The sequence below is a fragment of the Rhinopithecus bieti genome, unplaced genomic scaffold (assembly GCF_001698545.2).
Source record: "Rhinopithecus bieti isolate Rb0 unplaced genomic scaffold, ASM169854v2 scaffold_77662, whole genome shotgun sequence".
Lineage (NCBI taxonomy): Eukaryota > Metazoa > Chordata > Mammalia > Primates > Cercopithecidae > Rhinopithecus > Rhinopithecus bieti.
The window spans coordinates 591339-611810 of NW_016829485.1; the positions used below are offsets into that span (position 1 = coordinate 591339).

The 20472-nt window shown below is 51.7% G+C and overlaps 2 protein-coding genes across 3 annotated transcripts in view; one reads left to right on the top strand and one right to left on the bottom strand.

Moving 5' to 3' along the window:
• The window catches only part of CYTH3 (cytohesin 3), a 28932-nt gene extending 9716 nt beyond the window's left edge, over nucleotides 1-19216 (top strand). Inside the window, exons 4-13 of one of the 2 annotated variants that reach the window (XM_017864773.1) lie at nucleotides 2424-2542; nucleotides 6745-6825; nucleotides 9207-9319; nucleotides 9539-9687; nucleotides 9874-9985; nucleotides 15170-15246; nucleotides 15363-15434; nucleotides 15551-15705; nucleotides 15960-16054; nucleotides 17629-19216. In XM_017864773.1, the coding sequence (XP_017720262.1) occupies nucleotides 2424-2542; nucleotides 6745-6825; nucleotides 9207-9319; nucleotides 9539-9687; nucleotides 9874-9985; nucleotides 15170-15246; nucleotides 15363-15434; nucleotides 15551-15705; nucleotides 15960-16032 (951 nt within the window). In that variant the 3' untranslated portion in view covers nucleotides 16033-16054; nucleotides 17629-19216. Of the gene's footprint in view, nucleotides 1-2423; nucleotides 2543-6744; nucleotides 6826-9206; nucleotides 9320-9538; nucleotides 9688-9873; nucleotides 9986-15169; nucleotides 15247-15362; nucleotides 15435-15550; nucleotides 15706-15959 lie in introns of both variants that reach the window. The other variant, XM_017864772.1, reaches the window with a different exon arrangement.
• Nucleotides 19217-19424: 208 nt separating this feature from the next.
• USP42 (ubiquitin specific peptidase 42) overlaps nucleotides 19425-20472 on the bottom strand; it is a 50159-nt gene continuing 49111 nt past the window's right edge. The window contains 1 exon segment of the mRNA XM_017864774.1: nucleotides 19425-20419. The gene's annotated coding sequence lies outside the window, so the exon portion shown is untranslated.

The window sequence follows — 20472 nt, forward strand, 5'->3', positions numbered from 1 at the left end:
TAGGACAAGTGTGATTGGACGCAGAGCTCTGTGTCCTCCTCCTCTGCTTGTCTCTTTGTCACCTCCCAAATAGCATTCTCCAAGAAATGTCCTAGTTTTTTGTATGTTCTGAATTTTAGGGCAGGTCTTGAGCTTCCAGAGGAATTAATGGAAGCCTCATGCCCAGGCCCATTCAGTTCCCTGGGCTTCAGCTGACAGTGGCAGGGGCCTTCACCATGTAAGGTCAGGCCCCCAGCCTTGCATCCCCAGAGATAACAGGACAACTAGTGATCCCTGAGGGTGTCCTGCCTCCCTCCCACCTGCAGCTGATGGCCTCACCTGGCTTCTCCACCTGCCTCACTTGTTTTCCTCACTTAGAGCCAATAGCAAAGCCCTAGCACTGTCTTCTGCCCCAGGCTCTGTTTTCAGGGAACTTGGGCTACATTAGGCCTCTCGAAGGAGCAGACCTGTGTTGCTACAGTGTGCGTGTGTGCGTCTTGTAATTTAGATGGTGCCCCTGTGGGTGTACCCACTTAAACTCCTACCAGATATGAAAATTGATTTAGGATTGTTAGACTCGCTAATGTTTTTGGAGAATAACAAATCATAGTACACAAATTCTAAATGTACAGCTTGAAGAATCTTTATAAATTAATATACTCACATAACTGTAACCCAGAACAAGCCACAGTTGCAGAATATTACAGGGCACCTTGCTGCTGCCTCATCTTAGGGAATTCACTCCCCAAGGTAGCCAGTCCTTAATCACCATAAGTTAGTTTTGCCTTTTCTTTTTTTTTTTTTTTTTTTTTGAGACGGAGTCTTGCTCTGTCGCCCAGGCTGGAGTGCAGTGGCCGGATCTCAGCTCACTGCAAGCTCTGCCTCCCGGGTTGACGCCATTCTCCTGCCTCAGCCTCCCGAGTAGCTGGGACTACAGGCGCCCGCTACCTCGCCCAGCTAGTTTTTTGTATTTTTTTAGTAGAGACGGGGTTTCACCGTGTTAGCCAGGATGGTCTCGATCTCCTGACCTCGTGATCCACCCGCCTCGGCCTCCCAAAGTGCTGGGATTACAGGCTTGAGCCACCGTGCCCGGCCAATTTTGCCTTTTTCAAACCTTCTATGAATGGAATTGAAATCCTCTTCCATGTCGTCTTTTGCTCCATATGATGTCTGTGAGATTCGTTCTTGTGAGTGTTCATTCCATTTCATGGCTGTAGAGTCTTCCATCGTGTGATTATGCCAGAATGTATTGATTGGTTCTCTTATTGACTGTTTTCAGTTTTTGGAAATAAGGCTGCTGTAGACGTTCGTGTGTGTAAAAGAAATAGAAAATCTTCTGGAGGTGCCCTGGTCTTGGGTACTGACAGTCTTAGCTGGATAGAGCCTCTCTGAATTTGTGAAAATGGCCTCCTGGCAAATTGATTTCTGAATTCCCTATTCCCTTACCAACCTTGCCAACACATATTTTGAAACTGGCTGCAAAGCTATGTTAGAGGTAAAAATTTCTCTTATAGGTTCCTGGGACTTCTCATGAGACAGTGCTCAGCTGATTCAGGCCAGGGGCGCCTATTGCCTTTTGAGATTGTCAGCTGTGCTGCAGCCCTCAGAGTGGGCATAAGCTTTGACTGGACAAGCTTGGTGGCACAGCATGTCAGTTAATATGTTTTTGATATCAGGTAACAGAAAATCCAACAAAATGTATCTTACACAGTGGAGGTTTGTCTTCTCACGCAGCTGCGTAGCAATGGGTGGCTCCCAAGTGACAAGAAGGTGGTCCCTGTGCCCATCTCAGGGTTTCCCATGTGAGATGGCCACTGTGGCTCTGGTCATCACATCCGTGTTCAAGGCAGAAAGGAGGAGGAAGAGCAGTGCTGGCTCATGGGCCCCTTTTACCAGGAAATCAAAACTTTCTCTCCAGGCTTGTCTTTCTGTCTGGCCAGATCTGGTCACAGGTCATTTCTAGTGCTAAAGGCAGCCAAGAAACTGCCTCTGTAGTGAAGGGGGTGGCAGGGAGTGGGGACTGGCACCACCCGCTCACTGCCTCCCTGGGACTGGGGCCAGGTTGGCCAACTGGCAGTGGCCACCACCCACAAAGTGTCCCTCGCAGACACAGAATAAACCATCTTCCTAAGCTTGGAAAATCTAATATTATTGCTACTCTTGCCTTTATAATTTCTAATAACCACCTGTAATGGTTTGTTCAATAACCCATTTGTTTGTCTTTTAACTTGTTTAACTGCCAGGAGGAATGAATGTGCATTTCTTTGATGGACAAAATGTAGTATGGAGTTGGGAAAATCAGATTGTGCAGTTGTATGGGTGTCTCTGGTATTATTTTTGCTGTGTCCATACCAGTAAAATCATGACACTAAGTGTATTTCTGTCTTTGAAAAATGAGTTTGAGTGACACTCCTAACCGGTGCTTCCTTTCTAATGTTCTTCAGGGAATTCAGTTTCTAATAGAAAATGACCTGCTGCAGAGTTCCCCAGAAGACGTCGCCCAGTTCCTTTATAAAGGAGAAGGCCTAAATAAGACCGTCATTGGGGACTACCTGGGCGAAAGGTGAGTTTGAGGAGGATGCACAGCCCTACCTGGGGCCACTCAGCCCTGCAGCTTGACCTAGGTCGCACTCCACTTTCGGGGCCGTCACAGCCTAAAGGCATGATATAGCCACAGGCTGTGGGCATCCACGTGCCCATCTCAATACCAGGTGGGCCCAGTGCAATCAGTTCTTCTCTCGTGTCCGTGGGAGGAGAGAGGCCTTAGAGTATTCTGGGATCCTGGGACTCCTCTGGAATCCTGTTTCTCAGGGAACCATGACAGAACTGACAATACGGCTGCCCCTTTCTCCTTAGGTTGGAAAGCATCTTAATCGTCTTCTGTTTTACCCAGAAATACGCCAGGTTTCTCAGTGGTTTTCTTTCTCGTGTTACTTGCAGAGTGAATAAAGGTGAAAGGTGAATTTTTTTCATGGAAAGCAGCAGGACAGATTTACTTTCTGACTGCTACTGGCTTAGCAGAGGTTAGGGCAGGAATGCTGAGGCAGCACATGCCCTGAGTATGCCAAAACAGACTTTTGTCAAACACCAGAAGAAAGTATTTTTAAACAAAAGCCTAAAGTCAGGAGGTTTCGATTTTTAGCTTTTTTAAAAAAAAAAATACTTGATTGAAAGTGGAAAGTGGAAAACTCATTCTCTGAGGCCAGCACTACCTGATACCCAACCAAAGACACCGTTAGAAAATGGCAGACCATATCCTTATGACTGTAATCTCTAGTCAGCAATATGTAGAAAGGATTCTGTACCAAGGGGACTTACCCCATGAATGCAAGGTTAGTTCAACATATAAGTCAATTAAATAAGTCAAATAAATAGTCATCTCTACTAAAAACACAAAAAGTTAGTCAGGCATGGTGGCGGGCACTTAGAGTCCCAGCTACTCTGGAGGTTGAGGCAGGAGAATGATGTGAACCTGGGAGGCAGAGCTTGCAGTGAGCCGAGATTGTGCCACTGCGCTCTGGCCTGGCTGACAAAGTGACACTCTGGCCAAAAAAACAACAACAAAAAAACTCAATTGTATTTCTATACAATAGCAATACAATGACTTATAAATGATATGAATGATATACCATATCATTCAAATAAAGGACAAAACCCACATGATCTTCTCAACAAATATAGGAAAAGCATTTGACAGAACTCAAAATTCCTTCACAATAAAAACACTTAGAAAGCTAAGACAGGCAGGGAACTTGTTCAACATGATGGAGGGTACCTATAAAAAACCCCACAACTTAACGGTGAAAGAGTGACTGCTTTCTCCCTAAGATCAAGAACAAGACAAGGATGTCTGCTCTCAGCACTGCTGTTCAGCCCAGTGCTGGCACGTCTTGTCAGGGCGGTTAGACAAGAAAATAAAGACATCCAAATTGAAAAGGAAGAAATTAAATTCTATTTGCAGATGATGCAATCATGTATATAGAAAATCTTAAGGAATAATTAAAAACTATTAGAAGTAATACATTCAGTAAGGTTGCATGATATACAATTAATATACAAAACTCAATTGGCCAGGCGTGGTGGCTCACGCCTGTAATCCCAGCACTTTGGGAGGCTGAGGCAGGCGGATCACAAGGTCAGGAGATCGAGACCATCCTGGCTAACATGGTGAAACTTCATCTCTACTAAAAACACAAAAAGTTAGTCAGGCATGGTGGCGGGCACTTAGAGTCCCAGCTACTCTGGAGGTTGAGGCAGGAGAATGATGTGAACCTGGGAGGCAGAGCTTGCAGTGAGCCGAGATTGTGCCATTGCGCTCTGGCCTGGCTGACAAAGTGACACTCTGGCCAAAAAAACAACAACAAAAAAACTCAATTGTATTTCTATACAATAGCAATGAGTAAACTGAAAACAGCTCCATTTATAATAGCATTAGAAGGAATAAGATACTTAGGATAAATTTCACAAAAAAGCCACATTTTACTCTAAAACCACAAAACATTGTTGAAAAAGAATGAGAAGACCTAAATGGAAAAGCATCCATGTTCGTGGATTGGAGGGCTTACTATTGCTAAGATGCCATTTCCAACATTGATTTACAGATTTATTGTACTTCTTATTGAAATCCCAGCTGACTTCTTTGCAGAAGTTGCACTCCTAAAATTACTATGGAAAATTCAAGGGACCCAAAATCACCACAGCAGTCTTAAAAAAAAACAAAGTTGCAGAACTCACGTTTATTTCCTGATTACAAAATAAAGTGGCCAGGCACAGTGGCTCACGCCTGTAATCCCAGCACTTTGGGAGGCTGAGGCGGGCAGATCACCTGAGGTCAGGAGTTCAAGATCAGCCTGGCCAACATGGTGAAACCTCATCTTTACAAAAATACAAAAATTAGCCAGGCATGATGGCAGGTGCCTGTAATCCCAGCCACTCGGGAGGCTGAGGCAGGAGAATCACTTGAACCTAGGAGGCAGAGGTTGCAGTGAGTCAAAATCATGTTGTTGCACTCCAGCTTGGGTGACAGAGTGAGACTCTGTCTCAAAAAAAAAAAAAAAAAAAAAAGACTAAAGTGTATGTATAATCAAGACGTTGTAAGACTGGCATAAGGATACACATATATAAATGATGGAATAGCATTGAGAATCCAGAACTAAACCCTCACATTAGTGTCAAATAATTTTTCAACCAGGTACCAAGACAGTTTCAGTAGGGGAAAGAATAGCTTTTTCAACAAATGGTACTGGGATAACTGGAAATGCACATGCAAAAGAATGACATTAGACACCTTACTGATACAAAAGTTAAAATGGATCAAAGACCTAAATGTAAGAAGTAAAACTGATAAAACACTTAGAAGAAAATATGGGGCAAATCTCTGTGATCTCAAATTAGGCTAGGATTTCTTAAATGTGACACCAGAAGCACAAATAACAAAAGACAAAGGTAGGTAGACTCTACTTCATCAGAATATTGTGCTTCAGAAGACATCGAGAAAGTGAAGGCTGGCCAGGCATGGTGGTGTTTACAGCTAATCACCAGATATAGATTCCTTAGTTCCTTGCCCACTCCCACTGCTTCACTTGACTAGTCTTAAAAAAAAAAAAAAAGGTAAAAAGACAACCCACAGGCCATCCTGGGTAACATAGTGAGCCCTGCCTCTACAAAAAAATACAAATAAATCAGTATGACTTGCGAATATCTTCATGTATTTGTCTTTATATAATCTAGATATAAGTCCTCAGGGCTGGTAATCAGTCCTTATAATCTGCTGAGGACTTATATCTAGATTATATAAATAACTCTTCCAAATAAGAGTAAAAATAACAAAAATTACTCAGTTATCAAATGGCAAAGGATCTGAATAGACGTTTCTGCAAAGAAGATATACAAGTGGCAAATAAGCACAGGAAAAAATGCTCAATTGATCATCAAGGAGATGCAGATTGAAACCACAGTGAGATACCATTTCACACCCATCAGGCTGGCTGTAATGAAAAAGACATGTAACAAATGCCAGCAAGGCTGCAGGGAGTCAAACCCTTATTGCTGATAAGATATAAAATCATGCGGCCTAGCACGGTGGCTCATGCCTGTAATCCCAGCACTTTGGGAGGCCGAGGTGGGTGGATCACCTGAGGTCAGGAGTTCGAGACCAGCCTGACCAACGTGGAGAAACCCTGTCTCTACTAAAAATACAAAAGTTAGCCGGGTGTGGTGGCACATAACCTGTAATCCCAGCTGCTCAGGAGGTTGAGGCAGGAGAGTTGCTTGGAATCCAGGAGGCAGAGATTTTGGTGAGCCGAGAGAGATTGCGCCAATTGCACTCCATCTGGCAGTCCAAGAGTGAAATTCTGGCTCAAAAAAAAAAAAAAAAAAAAAAAGTATATAGAAACAACCTTTGGAAGTCTGGCAGTTCCTCAAAATGTAAAACATAAACTTTAACATGGAACCCAGTAATTTCACTCTTAGGTATTTACTCAATAGAAATAAAAATGTGGCCAGGTGTGGTGGCTCATGCCTGTAATCCCAGTATTTTGGGAGGCCGAGGGAGGTGTGGGAGGACTGCTTGAGCCTAGGAGTTCCAGACCAGCCTGGGTAATATAGCGAGCCCTGCCTCTGCAAAAAATACAAATGTTTTAGAAAAGTATGGCCATGCAAAAACTTGTGCTTGAATGTTCATAGCCACATTATTCATAAGCCATATCTTTTAAAATAATTGGGATAATGTACATTAGGTTTGAAGCTTACTTATTTTTTTCCCAGGGATGAATTTAATATTAAAGTTCTTCAAGCTTTTGTTGAACTCCATGAGTTTGCTGATCTCAACCTTGTACAAGCCTTAAGGTAAGTATGATCATTTGCTGGGTGTAGAGTGGATGGGGCAGGCCAGAGGACCGCTGCCTGGGCAGCAGTGGCCATGAATTGACTCTAGGTAACTTGGTGCCACGCGAGTCTCACAGATGCTGGCTCCTGTTCCAGCTAATGCCGTGTGACATACAGCAGCCCTAGACAGGAACTGGGGCACACGCTTAAGATAAGGGCCACGTTTTCCTCACTGTGGCCACTGGTGCTCCTTCCATTCCGTTTCCTTCTATTTTTAATGCTGTTTGGCAGTAGTTTGAGTGCCTTCTTCCCAAGCTCTGTATGGCTTGGTGCTACATGGGGTTACTTCCTTCCAGATTTGACCTAAAGCACCAAACGCATGAATACCTGAGTGTGCCAGAGAGAATGTAGTCTTCTCGCCATTTTGGTGTCTGGGACACACTCCCTGGATGCCCCTTGAGCTGCCCTTCCTGCACGTTTTCTTGCAGGAAATTGTCTCACCTCCTTCCTTGGTGCCCCAGCTGTTCTCTTCTGGGCCTTCATCTGTTCTGGGCCTTCTGTTCTGGGCCTTGACCCTGAGCCAGTACTCAGCAGCATCCGGGGGAGAGGAGGCAGGGCCTCTGGTGGGAGCCACCTCAGCCGGCCTTTAGGCTGAGAAAATCAGGCCGCATCTTGTCATGTTCTCAGACCTTCTGCTTCATACCTTGTTCTCTTTTATGTGGCCTGTTTCCTCATGGCCTTACTGCAGCATTGGCAGCATTTCTGTGGGACCCTCGTGATGTTGTGCTCATAGTGCAGCCTGGAGCTGAACAGTGCGCTGAGAGTTAGCAACATCTGAGAATCCTGCTGCTGCAGTTCAGGCTTATCATATTCCGTTTCTGGAAGCTGTACATCCAGAGAAGGGTGCAGGCCTGGCGAGTCTGGGAGGGGCATCTGACACGGCCCTTGCTGCTGTGACTCCATTTCTTTCAGTCCGTCAGTGTCTGGCCACAGCCAGAGAGGTTCCTATTAATTCCCACAGCAGTGGGAGCCTGGCATAGCCCAGTAGAGGGCCTGATGAAGGCACAGGGTGGACGGGAATGCAGGCAGGTCCTGTGGCCTGAGGAGCTGCCCTGAGAATGTTAGCTTTTGTCCTGAAGGACACAGCAAGCCTGTGTGGGGCAGAGGTGTGCGGGCTGACTCGAGACTCTTTGCTGCCGTGGGGTGGGCAGGGAGGCCATGGTAGTGGGCTGGTGGGCAGGTGCATGCTTTGCTGGTGAACGTGGGAAAGAGAGTGAGGGGTGGAGGGGGTGAGAGTGGAGGAGGGGCGGTTGTGTTGAGTCTGAAGGCTGCTGGTGCAGGCCTGGTGGAGAAGATGGGGCCTGGTAGAGAGTGGGGCCAGACATGGCTGGAATCCCGAGAGGAGAGAGCAGAAGAAGGACCTTGGGGAGCTGCCCTGTGTGAGGGACATGCAGAGGAAGAGGACCCCCGGGGGGGCCAGGCTGCATCCTCCCCCGATGGCTGGTGGGATCAGTATTTTTAAAAGCCCAGAGACTTAATTGGAGCCTTGAGGTCTAACTTGGTCCTGATCCTTCTGCTAAATCCATGGCAGCATCAGACATTGCTGAATAGCTGGTGCGGGAGGCCACAGCTGGCTTTGGGGACTGCAGCCCCTGCCCCTGGGGCTCACATCTGGGCAACCAGACAGTGGATAAGGCAGACAGGTAGCAGAGACAGTGCCATGCAGCTGCAGCCAGCCAAGGAAAGCAAGGAAGGGAAGCGGTAGGAGGTGGGTGGGGGGACTGGGCTGGGGGTTGCAATTACAGGCAGGGCAGCCAGGGAGACCTCAGCCAGAGGGGATGTCTGAGGGTGGGAGTGTCTGCTGGGCCTGGTCTCTGAGGCAGGCGTGTGTCTCCCCAGCAAGGCAGCAGCAGCTTCTGGCCGCAGTGCCCAGTGCTGTAGGTGGGGCTTTGGACACCGTCCTGTGGACTATGGCTCTGCCTTATGTGTGGGAGTTCTGAGAGGAGGATGTGGTCTTGTTGATGCTGTGAGGACTGGCCGGTGGAAGCTCGGGACATGCAGGGCTCTGGTGATCACCTGGCAGCAGCAGGAGATGGTGGCAATGGGGACAGAGAAGTGCTGGGATTCTGGATATTTACTTTTTAGGCAGAGACAACCGGCCTCGCTGCTCAATCGGTTGTAGTTACGAAAAGATGAGCCATCAGTAAGTGTGTCTTGAGTTATGGAACGGAAGGAGACTGTCCTGGGTTTTCTCCTTTCTATCTCTGCACCCCCAAGCCCCTGCCAGGGCTGTACCCCAGCTCGGGAGGAAAGCGTCCTTCCTGAGCGGGGCAGAAGCCGCCCTTGGATTTGAGGCGGTGTTGGTTCTGCTGCGGCTGCCCATGGCTTTGGTGTCTCCACAGGCAGTTCTTATGGAGCTTCAGGCTGCCGGGGGAGGCGCAGAAGATTGATCGCATGATGGAGGCTTTTGCTTCTCGCTACTGCCTGTGCAACCCTGGGGTCTTCCAGTCCACAGGTCAGTGTAGAGCTCACAGCCTGGCCCCTCGCCAGGCACAGCCTCCAGCTCTGGAGGGGGCGGTCCCGGCAAAGCCCAGCGTGTGTTGCTGGGGACCTGCCTTCCCTGAGCGAGGACGACCTGTGGGCCGGGCACCTCTTGCAGGCGGGCCCCCAGCACGCAGGGTCCCACTGTCCACTGGAGGTTCTGGCTGAGCCCAGCACCCCGGACTCGTTGCAGACACATGCTACGTGCTGTCATTCGCCATCATCATGCTCAACACCAGCCTGCACAACCACAACGTGCGTGACAAGCCCACGGCAGAACGGTTCATCGCCATGAACCGCGGCATCAACGAGGGCGGGGACCTCCCTGAGGAGCTGCTGAGGGTGAGCTCCCCAGCCCGCGGCCGCTGCTGTCTGCAGGATCTCTTCGCTGTGAGCGGCCGCAGCGCCTGTGACTCCAGACGCGCCTCCCGAGTCTCCTTGCCGCCCTGGTGCTGCTGCGCTTTCCGCGCGGCCGGCCGCTGGCCTCTGTGAGTTTCTGAACTGGCTGCTGTTCTTTCCTCCTTGCAGAATTTGTATGAGAGCATTAAGAACGAGCCATTTAAGATCCCGGAGGACGACGGGAACGACCTGACGCACACCTTCTTCAACCCCGACCGCGAGGGCTGGCTCCTGAAGCTGGGTGAGCCGCCTGCCCACGGGACCCGGGCGTAACCCCTCGGCCCACGGCAGCAGCCCCTCGGGTTCCTCCCAAGCTCGTCATAGGAATGTAGGAACGCCCCCACCACAGGCAGAGACGTTAAAAAGAAATGCAGTTAAGCCAGAGCCCGCTCTCGGTAGCCGCACGGCCCACGGCTGCTTCTCTGAGCCGGGGCATCAGAGGCATGTCCGCGGCAGAGAGGAACGCCCAGGCTGCACGGCCCGTCCCAGAACACTGCTGAGTTAGCATCCAGATCCAGCCAGGGCAGCGTCCCGCACGAGAAGCGAGCGCGTTATCTCCACAGAACCTGTGTGCCTCTCTCTCGGTTTGGTGTGGCTGTGATTTCTGACGCGTGGTTTAAATGTGCCTTCTTGTTGTTTTCCTTCTGCCTGTGGCTCCCACCTTTCTGTTCTGTGACGGGCTGTCCCTGCTTGTCCTGCTTTAGGAGGTAGGTACCCAGTGGCTTCCCGCCCCCCAGCGGCTCATTCCTCTCGGTCTCCCCACGTTGGTCTGTGTGAGCTCCGCTGTGTGGCTGCCATTCATCCGACCCATCTGTGGACTTGCGGGGCCGCGCCGTGCTCGGTGCGGAGAACGCTCCACCCACCCCAGGGGCGGGGCTGAGAGAGGCCGGGACCTGGAGCACACGGGGATGCTGTGTGGGAGCCGGCTTGCCCCCACCCCGTGTCTCTAGGGGTCTGCAGCAGTAGAGAAGCAGCCAGCCAGCCCTGTCCCTGCGGCATCACCCTCCACCCCATACTAACCCAGCAGCGCATGGAGGGATTTCGGGAGCTCTCTAAAGGCCCCTGGAGCAATTGAGGGCACTCCCGTGCAGTTTTCGAAATGCTGAGGGGGTGTTTTGCCTGTGGGGCGGGGATGGTTGCCCTGTGCCCACAGTGAAGCCTTCCAGATGCGATGGCTGGCTTCACGCAAGCCCTTCTGAGAGCAGGTGGCCACCGGGCAGCACATAAGACCTGGAGTGGAGTGTCCTGGTGATTTAAAAACAATTTATCAGCCAGGTGCAGTGGCTCATGTGTGTAATCCTACTGCTTTGGGAGGCTGAGGCGGGAGGATTGCTTAGGCCAGGAGCTTGAGACCAGCCTGGACAGTATAGTGAAACCCCGTCTTTACAAAAAAAAATAAAAATCAGCCTGGCACGATGGTGTGTGCCCGTAGTCCCAGCTACTAGGGAGGCTGAGGCAGGAGGATCGCCTGAGCCCAGGAGGTTGAGGCTCCAATGAGCCATGACTGTGCCACAGCACTCCAGCCTGGGCGACAGAGGGAGACCTTGTCTCAAAACTAAATAAATAAATAAATAAATAAATAAAATAAAAATTATCAAGGAAGGATGAGACACACTGTGACAGGCACAGGCTTCCTCAGCTAGTGGAAGGGGTGTAAGTCCCACAGGTCTGCTGTTCCCATTAGGGTCTTCGACCTTGGCCATTGCTCTTTGACTTTTTTCTGGCTATGCCGAGGTTTAGAGGAGTTCTAGTTATTTGCCTGAAAACCTAGCACCATGGTCTTGGGCTTGGGTGCCTGAGAGACCAGATTCAGATCACTTCGTGTGAGGGTTCTAGAGTGAGGGCAGGGGGGATGTAACCGGAAACACCAGCAGGCACTCTGGGGCCGGGATAAGTGGGACGTTCGTTTGATTAGATGCCTCCCTTCTGGTTCCTGCATTGCCCACCAGTGTCCCCTCGAGGGACAGTGACGCTGTCAGCCTGCCTGGCAGTTAATGTGGACTGTGCCACCAGGGAATGGTCGGCTCTAGAGATGTAAATGCGTGAATGAAATGAAGGCACAGCAGAGCTCGTGTTATCTAACCTGTTTTCTGGTTGGGCAGATAAACAGGCCACAAAATGAGTGCACACAGCGCTCACGGGAACCAAGAGCTGGCTGGGCGCCGGGTGCCAAGCGCGGGGGCCCTGGAGGGGCTGGTGCAGCTGGCATGGCCTCAGTGTGGTGGGCGGCCTGGTGAGCGGCTGCCGCTCTCGGCTGCTGGCTTCCTTGTCCTCTCCCACCCAGGCACCCTGTGTGTCTACTGTGTTCTCAGAAGCAGAGTTCGAGACCAAAGGCTGGCGAGCCAGGGCCCTGGCTGGAGGCAGACGAGATGGGTGCAGGATCTAGAATGTGCTTCCAGGCGTGCGCTGAGCGGGGAGCGCGACCTGACATGGCTGTATTCTTACTGTAGATTGGCTTTTAGAGCAGGTCGTCTTAAAAAGGCCAGGATGCTTTGCCAGAGCTTAGGAGCCCTGCTGTGTACACAGGCGTGGCTTACGATTGTTGGTAACTTAAGACTTTGAGTCTTGAATCAATTACCACAAAAAAAAAAAAAAAAATCACAGGAGGTGGTCCAATCCGAGCTATCATGCAGAAAGTGTGTGCACGTGCTGTGAGTGTTCGTGCGTGTGGATCTATGTGCGCACCTGCCTGCTAACGGCAATGAAAATAGAAACTTGCAGAGAGAAAGTGGCTCCCGTCTGCAGGTTCCAGAAGCCAGGCTCTTGTCTGCAGGCGAGAATGCTGTGTGGTGTGGCCAGAAGCAAGCACGAGCAGAGCCTGCTGGGCTCTGAGACCAAGCTCACCACCCACTACCCTGGGCCTGCAGTCCTGGTCTGCAACAATCCCCTGGCCCTGACGACTGGACAGGGATGGGGCTGTCCGTGGAGGGTGTGAGCAGGGGACCTGAGGGTGGAGCTGAGAGGCAGCCTGGCAGACCCCGCCCAGGCAGACCCCTCCCAGGCGGGGGCCGGGTGGGCAGGCTAGTGGAACATACAGGCCCTTCGCTGTCCACCATGCCAGGAGCATGGAGGAACAGAGCAGGTGCTGGACAGAAGCACACTGGGGCTCCTGGATGAGCTCCCCAAGAACTGGAGACTCAGATAGCTGGGCAGGGAGAAAGGCCACAGCTGGGGAGCCAGGAAGGGCGCCCCCTGCAGCCGCCCAAGGAGTTGGGTCTAAAGCCGAGTGCAGTGGGACCCTTTGTGGGGGCATCAGGCCAGGAGGGGCACAATTGCCACACGCTTTTGAAAAGATGCTGCTGGCTGCTGTTTGGGGGCTGGCAGCTGGCACCAGTGCAGCTGGAGCGGGGCCTGCTCTGGAGTCTCTGGANCTGAGAGGCAGCCTGGCAGACCCCGCCCAGGCAGACCCCTCCCAGGCGGGGCCGGGTGGGCAGGCTAGTGGAACATACAGGCCCTTCGCTGTCCACCATGCCAGGAGCATGGAGGAACAGAGCAGGTGCTGGACAGAAGCACACTGGGGCTCCTGGATGAGCTCCCCAAGAACTGGAGACTCAGATAGCTGGGCAGGGAGAAAGGCCACAGCTGGGGAGCCAGGAAGGGCGCCCCTGCAGCCGCCCAAGGAGTTGGGTCTAAAGCCGAGTGCAGTGGGACCCTTTGTGGGGCATCAGGCCAGGAGGGGCACAATTGCCACACGCTTTTGAAAAGATGCTGCTGGCTGCTGTTTGGGGGCTGGCAGCTGGCACCAGTGCAGCTGGAGCGGGGCCTGCTCTGGAGTCTCTGGAGGGAAGCAGAGGCGACTGTGACAGCGACCGATGTCAGGGTAGTGGAGTTGCTGTCAGCTGATTGTGCCACAGCAGCTTGAGCTGGAGCAAGTGCCTGGAAGGAATCAGCACTGTCCCCCTGTCCCCAGGGTCTCAGGGACATAAAATGCCTCTCCCTGCTCACTGGAAGACTGTGGGACAAGGCGGGGTTGCCCCCAGGGTCTCCTGCCCTCCTCTGTGGACTTAGGCCTCCCTGGTGTGCTGCAATGGAGGTGGGGAAGGTGAAGGCCGAGGGCTTGCACGGAGCATCGAGCCTGTGGTGACAGGGACACGAGGGCAACAAGGACTTTGGGCCTTGCTGGGGCCTGGCTGGGTCTTCAGGGGACCAGTGAGGCGGCCCCACACAGTTGGGGCAGCGGGTTCCAGTGACGGAGCAGCTTGCAGGGGTTGGGGAGTGGAAGCCCCGCCAGCTCAGGAGAGTTGTTGGGGGCAGGGTTTGAGGGCTGGGGAGATGCAGGAGGAAGCTTGGGGGGGCACATTTGCCCAGACCAGGGTCTAGACAGACCCTTTATTTAACAGGTGGCCTGGTGGGACACTGATGAGACTGGGGCCTGTTGGGAGGGGAGGAACAGCTGGAGACTGGGCTCTTGTCCCAGGCTGGCGGTGGCAACCACATTGCAGGCTGCCTTAGGCATCAATGGAGGATGGCAGTGCTGAGTGAGGCAGGGGCCGGAGGATCCCAGAGGGGCTGCGGAGACCCCTTCCAGCCTCAAGTACGGCTGAGCCAGGTTTCCTGCCACCTGCAGCTGGTTCCTCCTCACCCAGGGTCTCTGCACACCAGGCCCCGAAAGGGAAACCTTTCGGGTCATCCGCAGAGCCCTTCTCACAGCATCTTGCCGCCAGGCCTCAGCGCCCGTGCTGGCCCCCACACAGAGAGGCCTCAGGGCCGCTCCCCTGCCAGCCTGGCACGGAGAAAGCTGGGTGAGCTCCGTGGCGCTGGGGAGGCGTGGGGCAGAGCGGCCTAGTACCCCAGGGAGCACTGAGTTCATTGCCCCGAGCGTGCGTTTCTTTGAATTATTTAAAAAACAAACACAGGCAAGGCTAGCAGCTGAAGTCAGTTTGTGTCTGCTCAGTGTTTAAGGATCAGAGATGTCCTTCCCTTAGTGAGAGGAGGGCAGGTACAGGTAGGGTACGCACGTGCGCTGCAGATCTTGTTACTGAATTAATTCAGTCTCACGATTCCCTGGGCCCAGGGGTGATTGAGTTTGGGGGATCCCAGGGCTGCCCAACGGCCTCTGTAATGTGACAGCCACCTGACATGGTGGGTCAGGCCCTGGACAGAGCCAGGCGAGCCGTCCTGACTTCATCACGCTGCCATCTCATGTGGGGAAATGACGCCATCCATCCCACTAACTCCCAGGAAGCGAATTGGAGTGCGGTCTTGTCATCAAGGGGCCCCTCGGTGCTGTGGCGGGGCACCGGTGTGGGCGGGGTGGGTGCATGCGGGGCCCCACAGTGGGAACGCCGGAGGGCACCTAAACCCGAGCCTGGCGCCTGGTGGCCTTTCTGAAAATGCAGTGGTCTGTGCAGGTCCAGGGCCCCTCTTGGACCCGCGGGCTCCCCATGCACGGAGCACAGCCTCACGGGGCCCCTTCTGCTTCCAGGAGGACGCGTGAAGACCTGGAAGCGCAGGTGGTTCATCCTGACTGACAACTGCCTCTATTACTTTGAATACACAACAGTAAGTAAGGCTGGGCCTCCTGGCCGCCTCCCAGCAGTCACGGAGCTGCTCTGGGGCCAAGGGACCCCCAGGCTGGTGGCCCACAGTGAGCCCCGCCGTGTACTTCTCTCTTGTAGGATAAGGAGCCCAGGGGAATCATCCCGTTGGAAAACCTCAGCATCAGGGAGGTGGAGGACCCCCGGAAACCCGTAAGCTCCCTCCTGAACCTTCTCTCCTGCCAGCCCCCTGGGAGCCATCCTCACTGCCTGCAGGGAACCTGGCCCCCAGCCCCTGTGATGGTCTCCCCTCTCTTTTTCTCCACCAGAACTGTTTTGAGCTCTACAATCCCAGCCACAAAGGGCAGGTCATCAAGGCCTGTAAGACGGAGGCGGACGGCCGCGTGGTAGAGGGGAACCACGTGGTGTACCGGATCTCAGCCCCAAGCCCGGAGGAGAAGGAGGAGTGGATGAAATCCATCAAGTGAGCGGGGCTTCGGGGGCGGGGCCAGGCCTGTCTTCTCATGCTGGTTGAAGGGCGGAGGATGGTCTGGAACGTGGATGCTTCCATGTGCAAGAGTGGACCCTCTGCCTCCAGAAACCCGAGGGCCGGGCTGCCAAAGCTGATGCTCAGATCTGAGCCTGCGGTCCTGTCTGAGGAGCCTCTGGGGCTGGTGGGGAAGGGAAGGTCTGTGTGTCACCCACGACCTAACCTGCATGTTTTCCTTCTTTCACCAGAGCCAGTATCAGCAGGGATCCCTTCTATGACATGTTGGCAACGAGGAAACGAAGGATTGCCAATAAAAAATAGATTTCCTGGCTAAAAGACCCAGGTAAAAGACCCAACCCCAGCAGAAAGGCACCGCGGGCCGCCCCTCCGCGGAAGGCGTGGCAGGGAGGCGGTCGCCCTGTGGTGCAAGCTGCTTCTCCAGAGTGTACCGTGGCCCAGATGGCATCCCCGAGGCCTCGTGCCGTGGCTGGGGTCCTGGGAGGTGGTCGCCCTGCAGTGCAAGCTGCTGCTTCAGAGCGTACTGTGGCCCAGACTGATCCTCGAGGCCTTGTGCCGTGGCTGGGGTCATGGTCGGCTGCGCGTGTCCAGAAGCATTTCCTTCCTGCGACCGTCCCCGGCGGCCCTGGGGGGAGAAGCCAGGACAGCAGTTTCCGCTCTCTCCACAGCAGACACGGGACGGATTCCACAGATGGGAGCCTCATTCGTACCATGCCAAACGCGTTCACTCGGGGCAGTGTTAACCGTTCTAGAAAGCCACTGTTTTATAGCAAAACAGGAAAGGAAAAGCTACCAGTTTTTTATTCAGAATTTTTTCTCAGATATATAGGATTATAGCTTTTATATGCCTTTTTATATTCTGAAATTATAACAAAAGATACTTTCTAACAGTAGTATTTTTAGAATGGCAGCTATAAAGTTAACTCCTGGACACAAGTATATACTGTGCACTGAAAAAATATCCATCTAGATGCAGCACCCAAGGGGAGGGCTGGGGGCCACCGGCACGGGGGGCCACGTGCAGCCCTGCCCTGTCAGGCTGTCAAGCCAGCCCTGGGGGCAGCAGGTAGGCTCTGGACGGGCTCGGGGAGGGATGGCCATGGCACTTGGGGGCTCCAGGGTGACTCCCATGTGGCCTCCCTTCAACCCAGGCTTTTTGGCCCCACAGGTACTTTAAGCAAATCATTAAAATGATAAGTTAATGTTTTGGGGTGTTTAGCCTGTAACTGCTAACTCCTAGGAAACAGCTTTTCTCTGGACACAGATGGCCCATATGCTGAATCACGTGAAACTGCTCATGTTTTGTTCAGACACACACACACACGGCAGTGTTTCATACAGGTCAGCGGAGTCCACGTAGACAGGCTTTTGACCTACTCATCGCTATTTAAAACCTGTGGCAAAATGAACGCTTATTTTACAGACCTTGTAATTTGACCAGATTTCTTAATGAATAGACACAGAAGTAACCAGAAACAGCCTCACCCCATGTAGCATGCCATGTCCTGAGAGAGGTGCCCTCCCTACGAGGAGGGAAGAACAGCCTCTGGTGTGCAGAGGCCCGGCACGTAGGGTTTCTGGGGAGCTGAGAACCCCAGATAGATGCCGGTGGTGGAACTGGCGAAGCTCCACGCCCGCCTGGGAGGTCGTCAGGACTGCTGTGGATGTAAGGATAGCAGGTGCCTGGTGCTTCACTCAAGCAAGGGTGGATCTGGGCCCCACCTCCAGAGAGGGCACAGGGCTGGACAGGGGCATTGCGTGCTTGGGCCGACACAGGCCAGTGGCAGGCGCTGCTCTGTTGGGAGATTTGCATCCCCAGGACCCTGTTGCACACGGGGCTGTTGGGCTGGTGGCTGGCTTTTTCTCCACGGACTTCCTCTTCCCGCCCCACCTGCACAGGCACACCTTGAATCTGCACCCTCTGGAGGGCATCTGTACTCCCGCGCAAAATGCCCAGTCCAGAGACAAAACCTCAGACTGTGCACCTAGGCTTCCTTCTCAGCAGCAGAGACTGTTCCTTTGAGTTGCCTTGAAGTGGAGGCCGAGCGGCTGCGGACCCTCCGCCTCTCTGCGGCTGACCTTGATGTAGCTTTAAGTCACACTAGACTGCAGAGGGGTCCGAGGCCAGAAGCCCCCGTCCTGCATCAGACTTTCATTCCCAAGCTCTTAGGCTTTGTTACTGATACCTCAAATTGGAAATTTTAGTTTTGAGAAAGGCAAGTCAGCGTTCTTGAAACCTGGCTGGTAGATATGCAATTCTGGCCTCTAGTCTTCCATGAAAATAAATGCTGCCTGGACCCCCACCCAGACCACACACTGACGGCCGGCCCCGGCGGTGCCCACCCCTCAGGCTGGCCCCGCACCCAGGACTGGCCACAGCCAGCTTTGTCAGCATGTCGTGCTCAGGCGAGCCGTTTCCTTCTGACCAACCCAGGTGTGACCTGGGGATCGGAGCTTTCTGTTTTGGGTGTTGGGAGCCGCGGCAGGAAGGAGTCTCCAGATCAAGCTCCTCCATTGCTGTCATCTGTGAATGAGCTTCACCGGGTGGTGGGCACCCGGGAGCCGCGCAGAGGCCGTGGTGCTGAGTTAGACTCCAGGTACTTTGTGGTCAGAGTGTTACAGGAAATCGCCTAGCTCCAGGCTGTGTAATGACAGTATTAGCATAAAGGCCGTGTAGCCATCATGCCTGCTGAGCCTTGAGGCAGGCCTGGTCCAGGAAACTCTCTGGGTCATGACTGCGCAGGGCCAGCCGCCACCAGGACAGCCCTGAAGCAGGACATCTGTTTTTGTCCCTCACCCTGGGCAGGCCCTGTCACAATCACGATCCTCCTCCTCCCCGCCGCGATGTCTGAGCACAGGGCTCGAATTGTTAGTCCCAACTCTGGCCAAAGACACTTTCTTCTAGAGACAGAGGCCAGGAGGCAGCGACAGGAGCCCGGCGGGGAGGCGGCGGCTGCCACAGCCCTTCCAGCCTGTCTTGCTGGGCCCTGGTTCACATTTGAGTTTAATTGGACTGGCCCTGGACCCAGATAAGCAGCAGTGTCTTTGGGGTTACAGAACATTTTGGGGCAGTTGAATGTGGTACCAAACTGAGTGAAACTAGGAGCTGTTTATAGATGGAGCAGCACTTAGTGCTTCATAGAAAGCAATGCCTACTTTTAAAGTTACAAATGCAGCTATCTACATAGGTGTGCTTTGCCGAGAAGTTAGGTCTGTGGTAGACCAGAAACTACAAATTGACTTTTTTTTTTCTTAGAAAATATTTCTATTTGCGGAAAATACAGTAATATGTAAATAATGTACATCTGTTGATTTCTGGAGTGTTTGTTATTCAATGTATATACTGCCATGGCTCGCATGAAGAAACAGCCTCTCTCTCTCGATATTTGGTTGTAAAGTGAACAGTAAGATTGGAGGGTAGATAGCTGTCAGTGCTCTTGCAAATACTGTGTTCACTAAATAAAAATCACATGTATTGTTAAAACAAGCCTGTCTGAGACTTGGTTCTTTCCAACAGCTATTGCTGGGTTCAACAAACACCCCTCCAAGTTTCCTTTGCCCGTCCCAGGTGGGAAGGCCTGGCCGACGGTACTGACTTCAGCAGGAGCACTTGAAGGTTTTAAGAAAGTGAATTCAGATGACAGGAAGGAGTCTGGAAGCAAATGGGGAAAACAGCAGTAAAAAGACGCCAAGTGTGTGATTTGCTGCCATTTATATACTATAGAAATTTTACATGCTGTATATTTACAGTGGGGCAAGTGCTTTTTTAATCTTTAAAAAAACAAAGATCAAACTTTAAACATCTCTGAACAACACAAACTGTATAAACCATACAGATTATTCAGATACAAACTGTATTAAATACAGTTTTCCCCACTCCATCTCCTGATGCAGGACCAGTGAATTAATTATAAGTGTATCACAGTTTGATAGCATATCCATATTAAAAATAAAATCACAGTATGATTGTGTCTGTAACTAGAAACTCGAAGGGACCAAGCAGACAACGGAGACTCCAGTATCAGTGAAGACAAGAGACGCTGTATCAAAAAGTGTTGTGTAATAGAAACATACTGTCGGCTTTACAAATCATGTCTGGGTTATACATTCATAATGTAAATACTCATCATAACTGGGAAATTGGAACAGTTCCACAAAGTTCAGAAACAGAACTTGTCTATAAAATACATCTTCAAATCTTGAATACAACTAAAATAAGCAAATTAGTTTCTAGTATCAGACATTACAGAAAACAGACTGCTCTCCAAAGTCTAGGTGAGAGCTTGTGAAGTCTTTAAATTAAATATACACACTGTCAGTTTGTACTTTTGACAATTCCATGGTCTCCCGGTTGGTCTTGCACCAGATATCTAACTTGGAGGAACATTACATGAAATACAAGTAATCGACCTGAGTCTGTAATTAAGCAGCATTTGAGATGTTCTATTCCAGGGCATTATTTCAATGGGATTTATATACACGGTATTTTACAATGGTCAGCAGTGGTAGAAAGTGTTCGTCCATTCGGAATAAGGGTAATTAAGAAAAGGTAAAAACTAAAAAAAAAGTTCTCCATGGTAAAATCTGTACAGTATTTACTAAAGAAGCACCACGCAGATTGGAACAGAGTTATTTTCTATCTTTATAATTTAAGCTGGGCTGGGGATGGCTTCTGTTGAACGCGTTGAATCTGAAAGACAAGAGGCGCCCGTTAGTGAGTTGGAGGCAGGCGGCGGCGGTGCG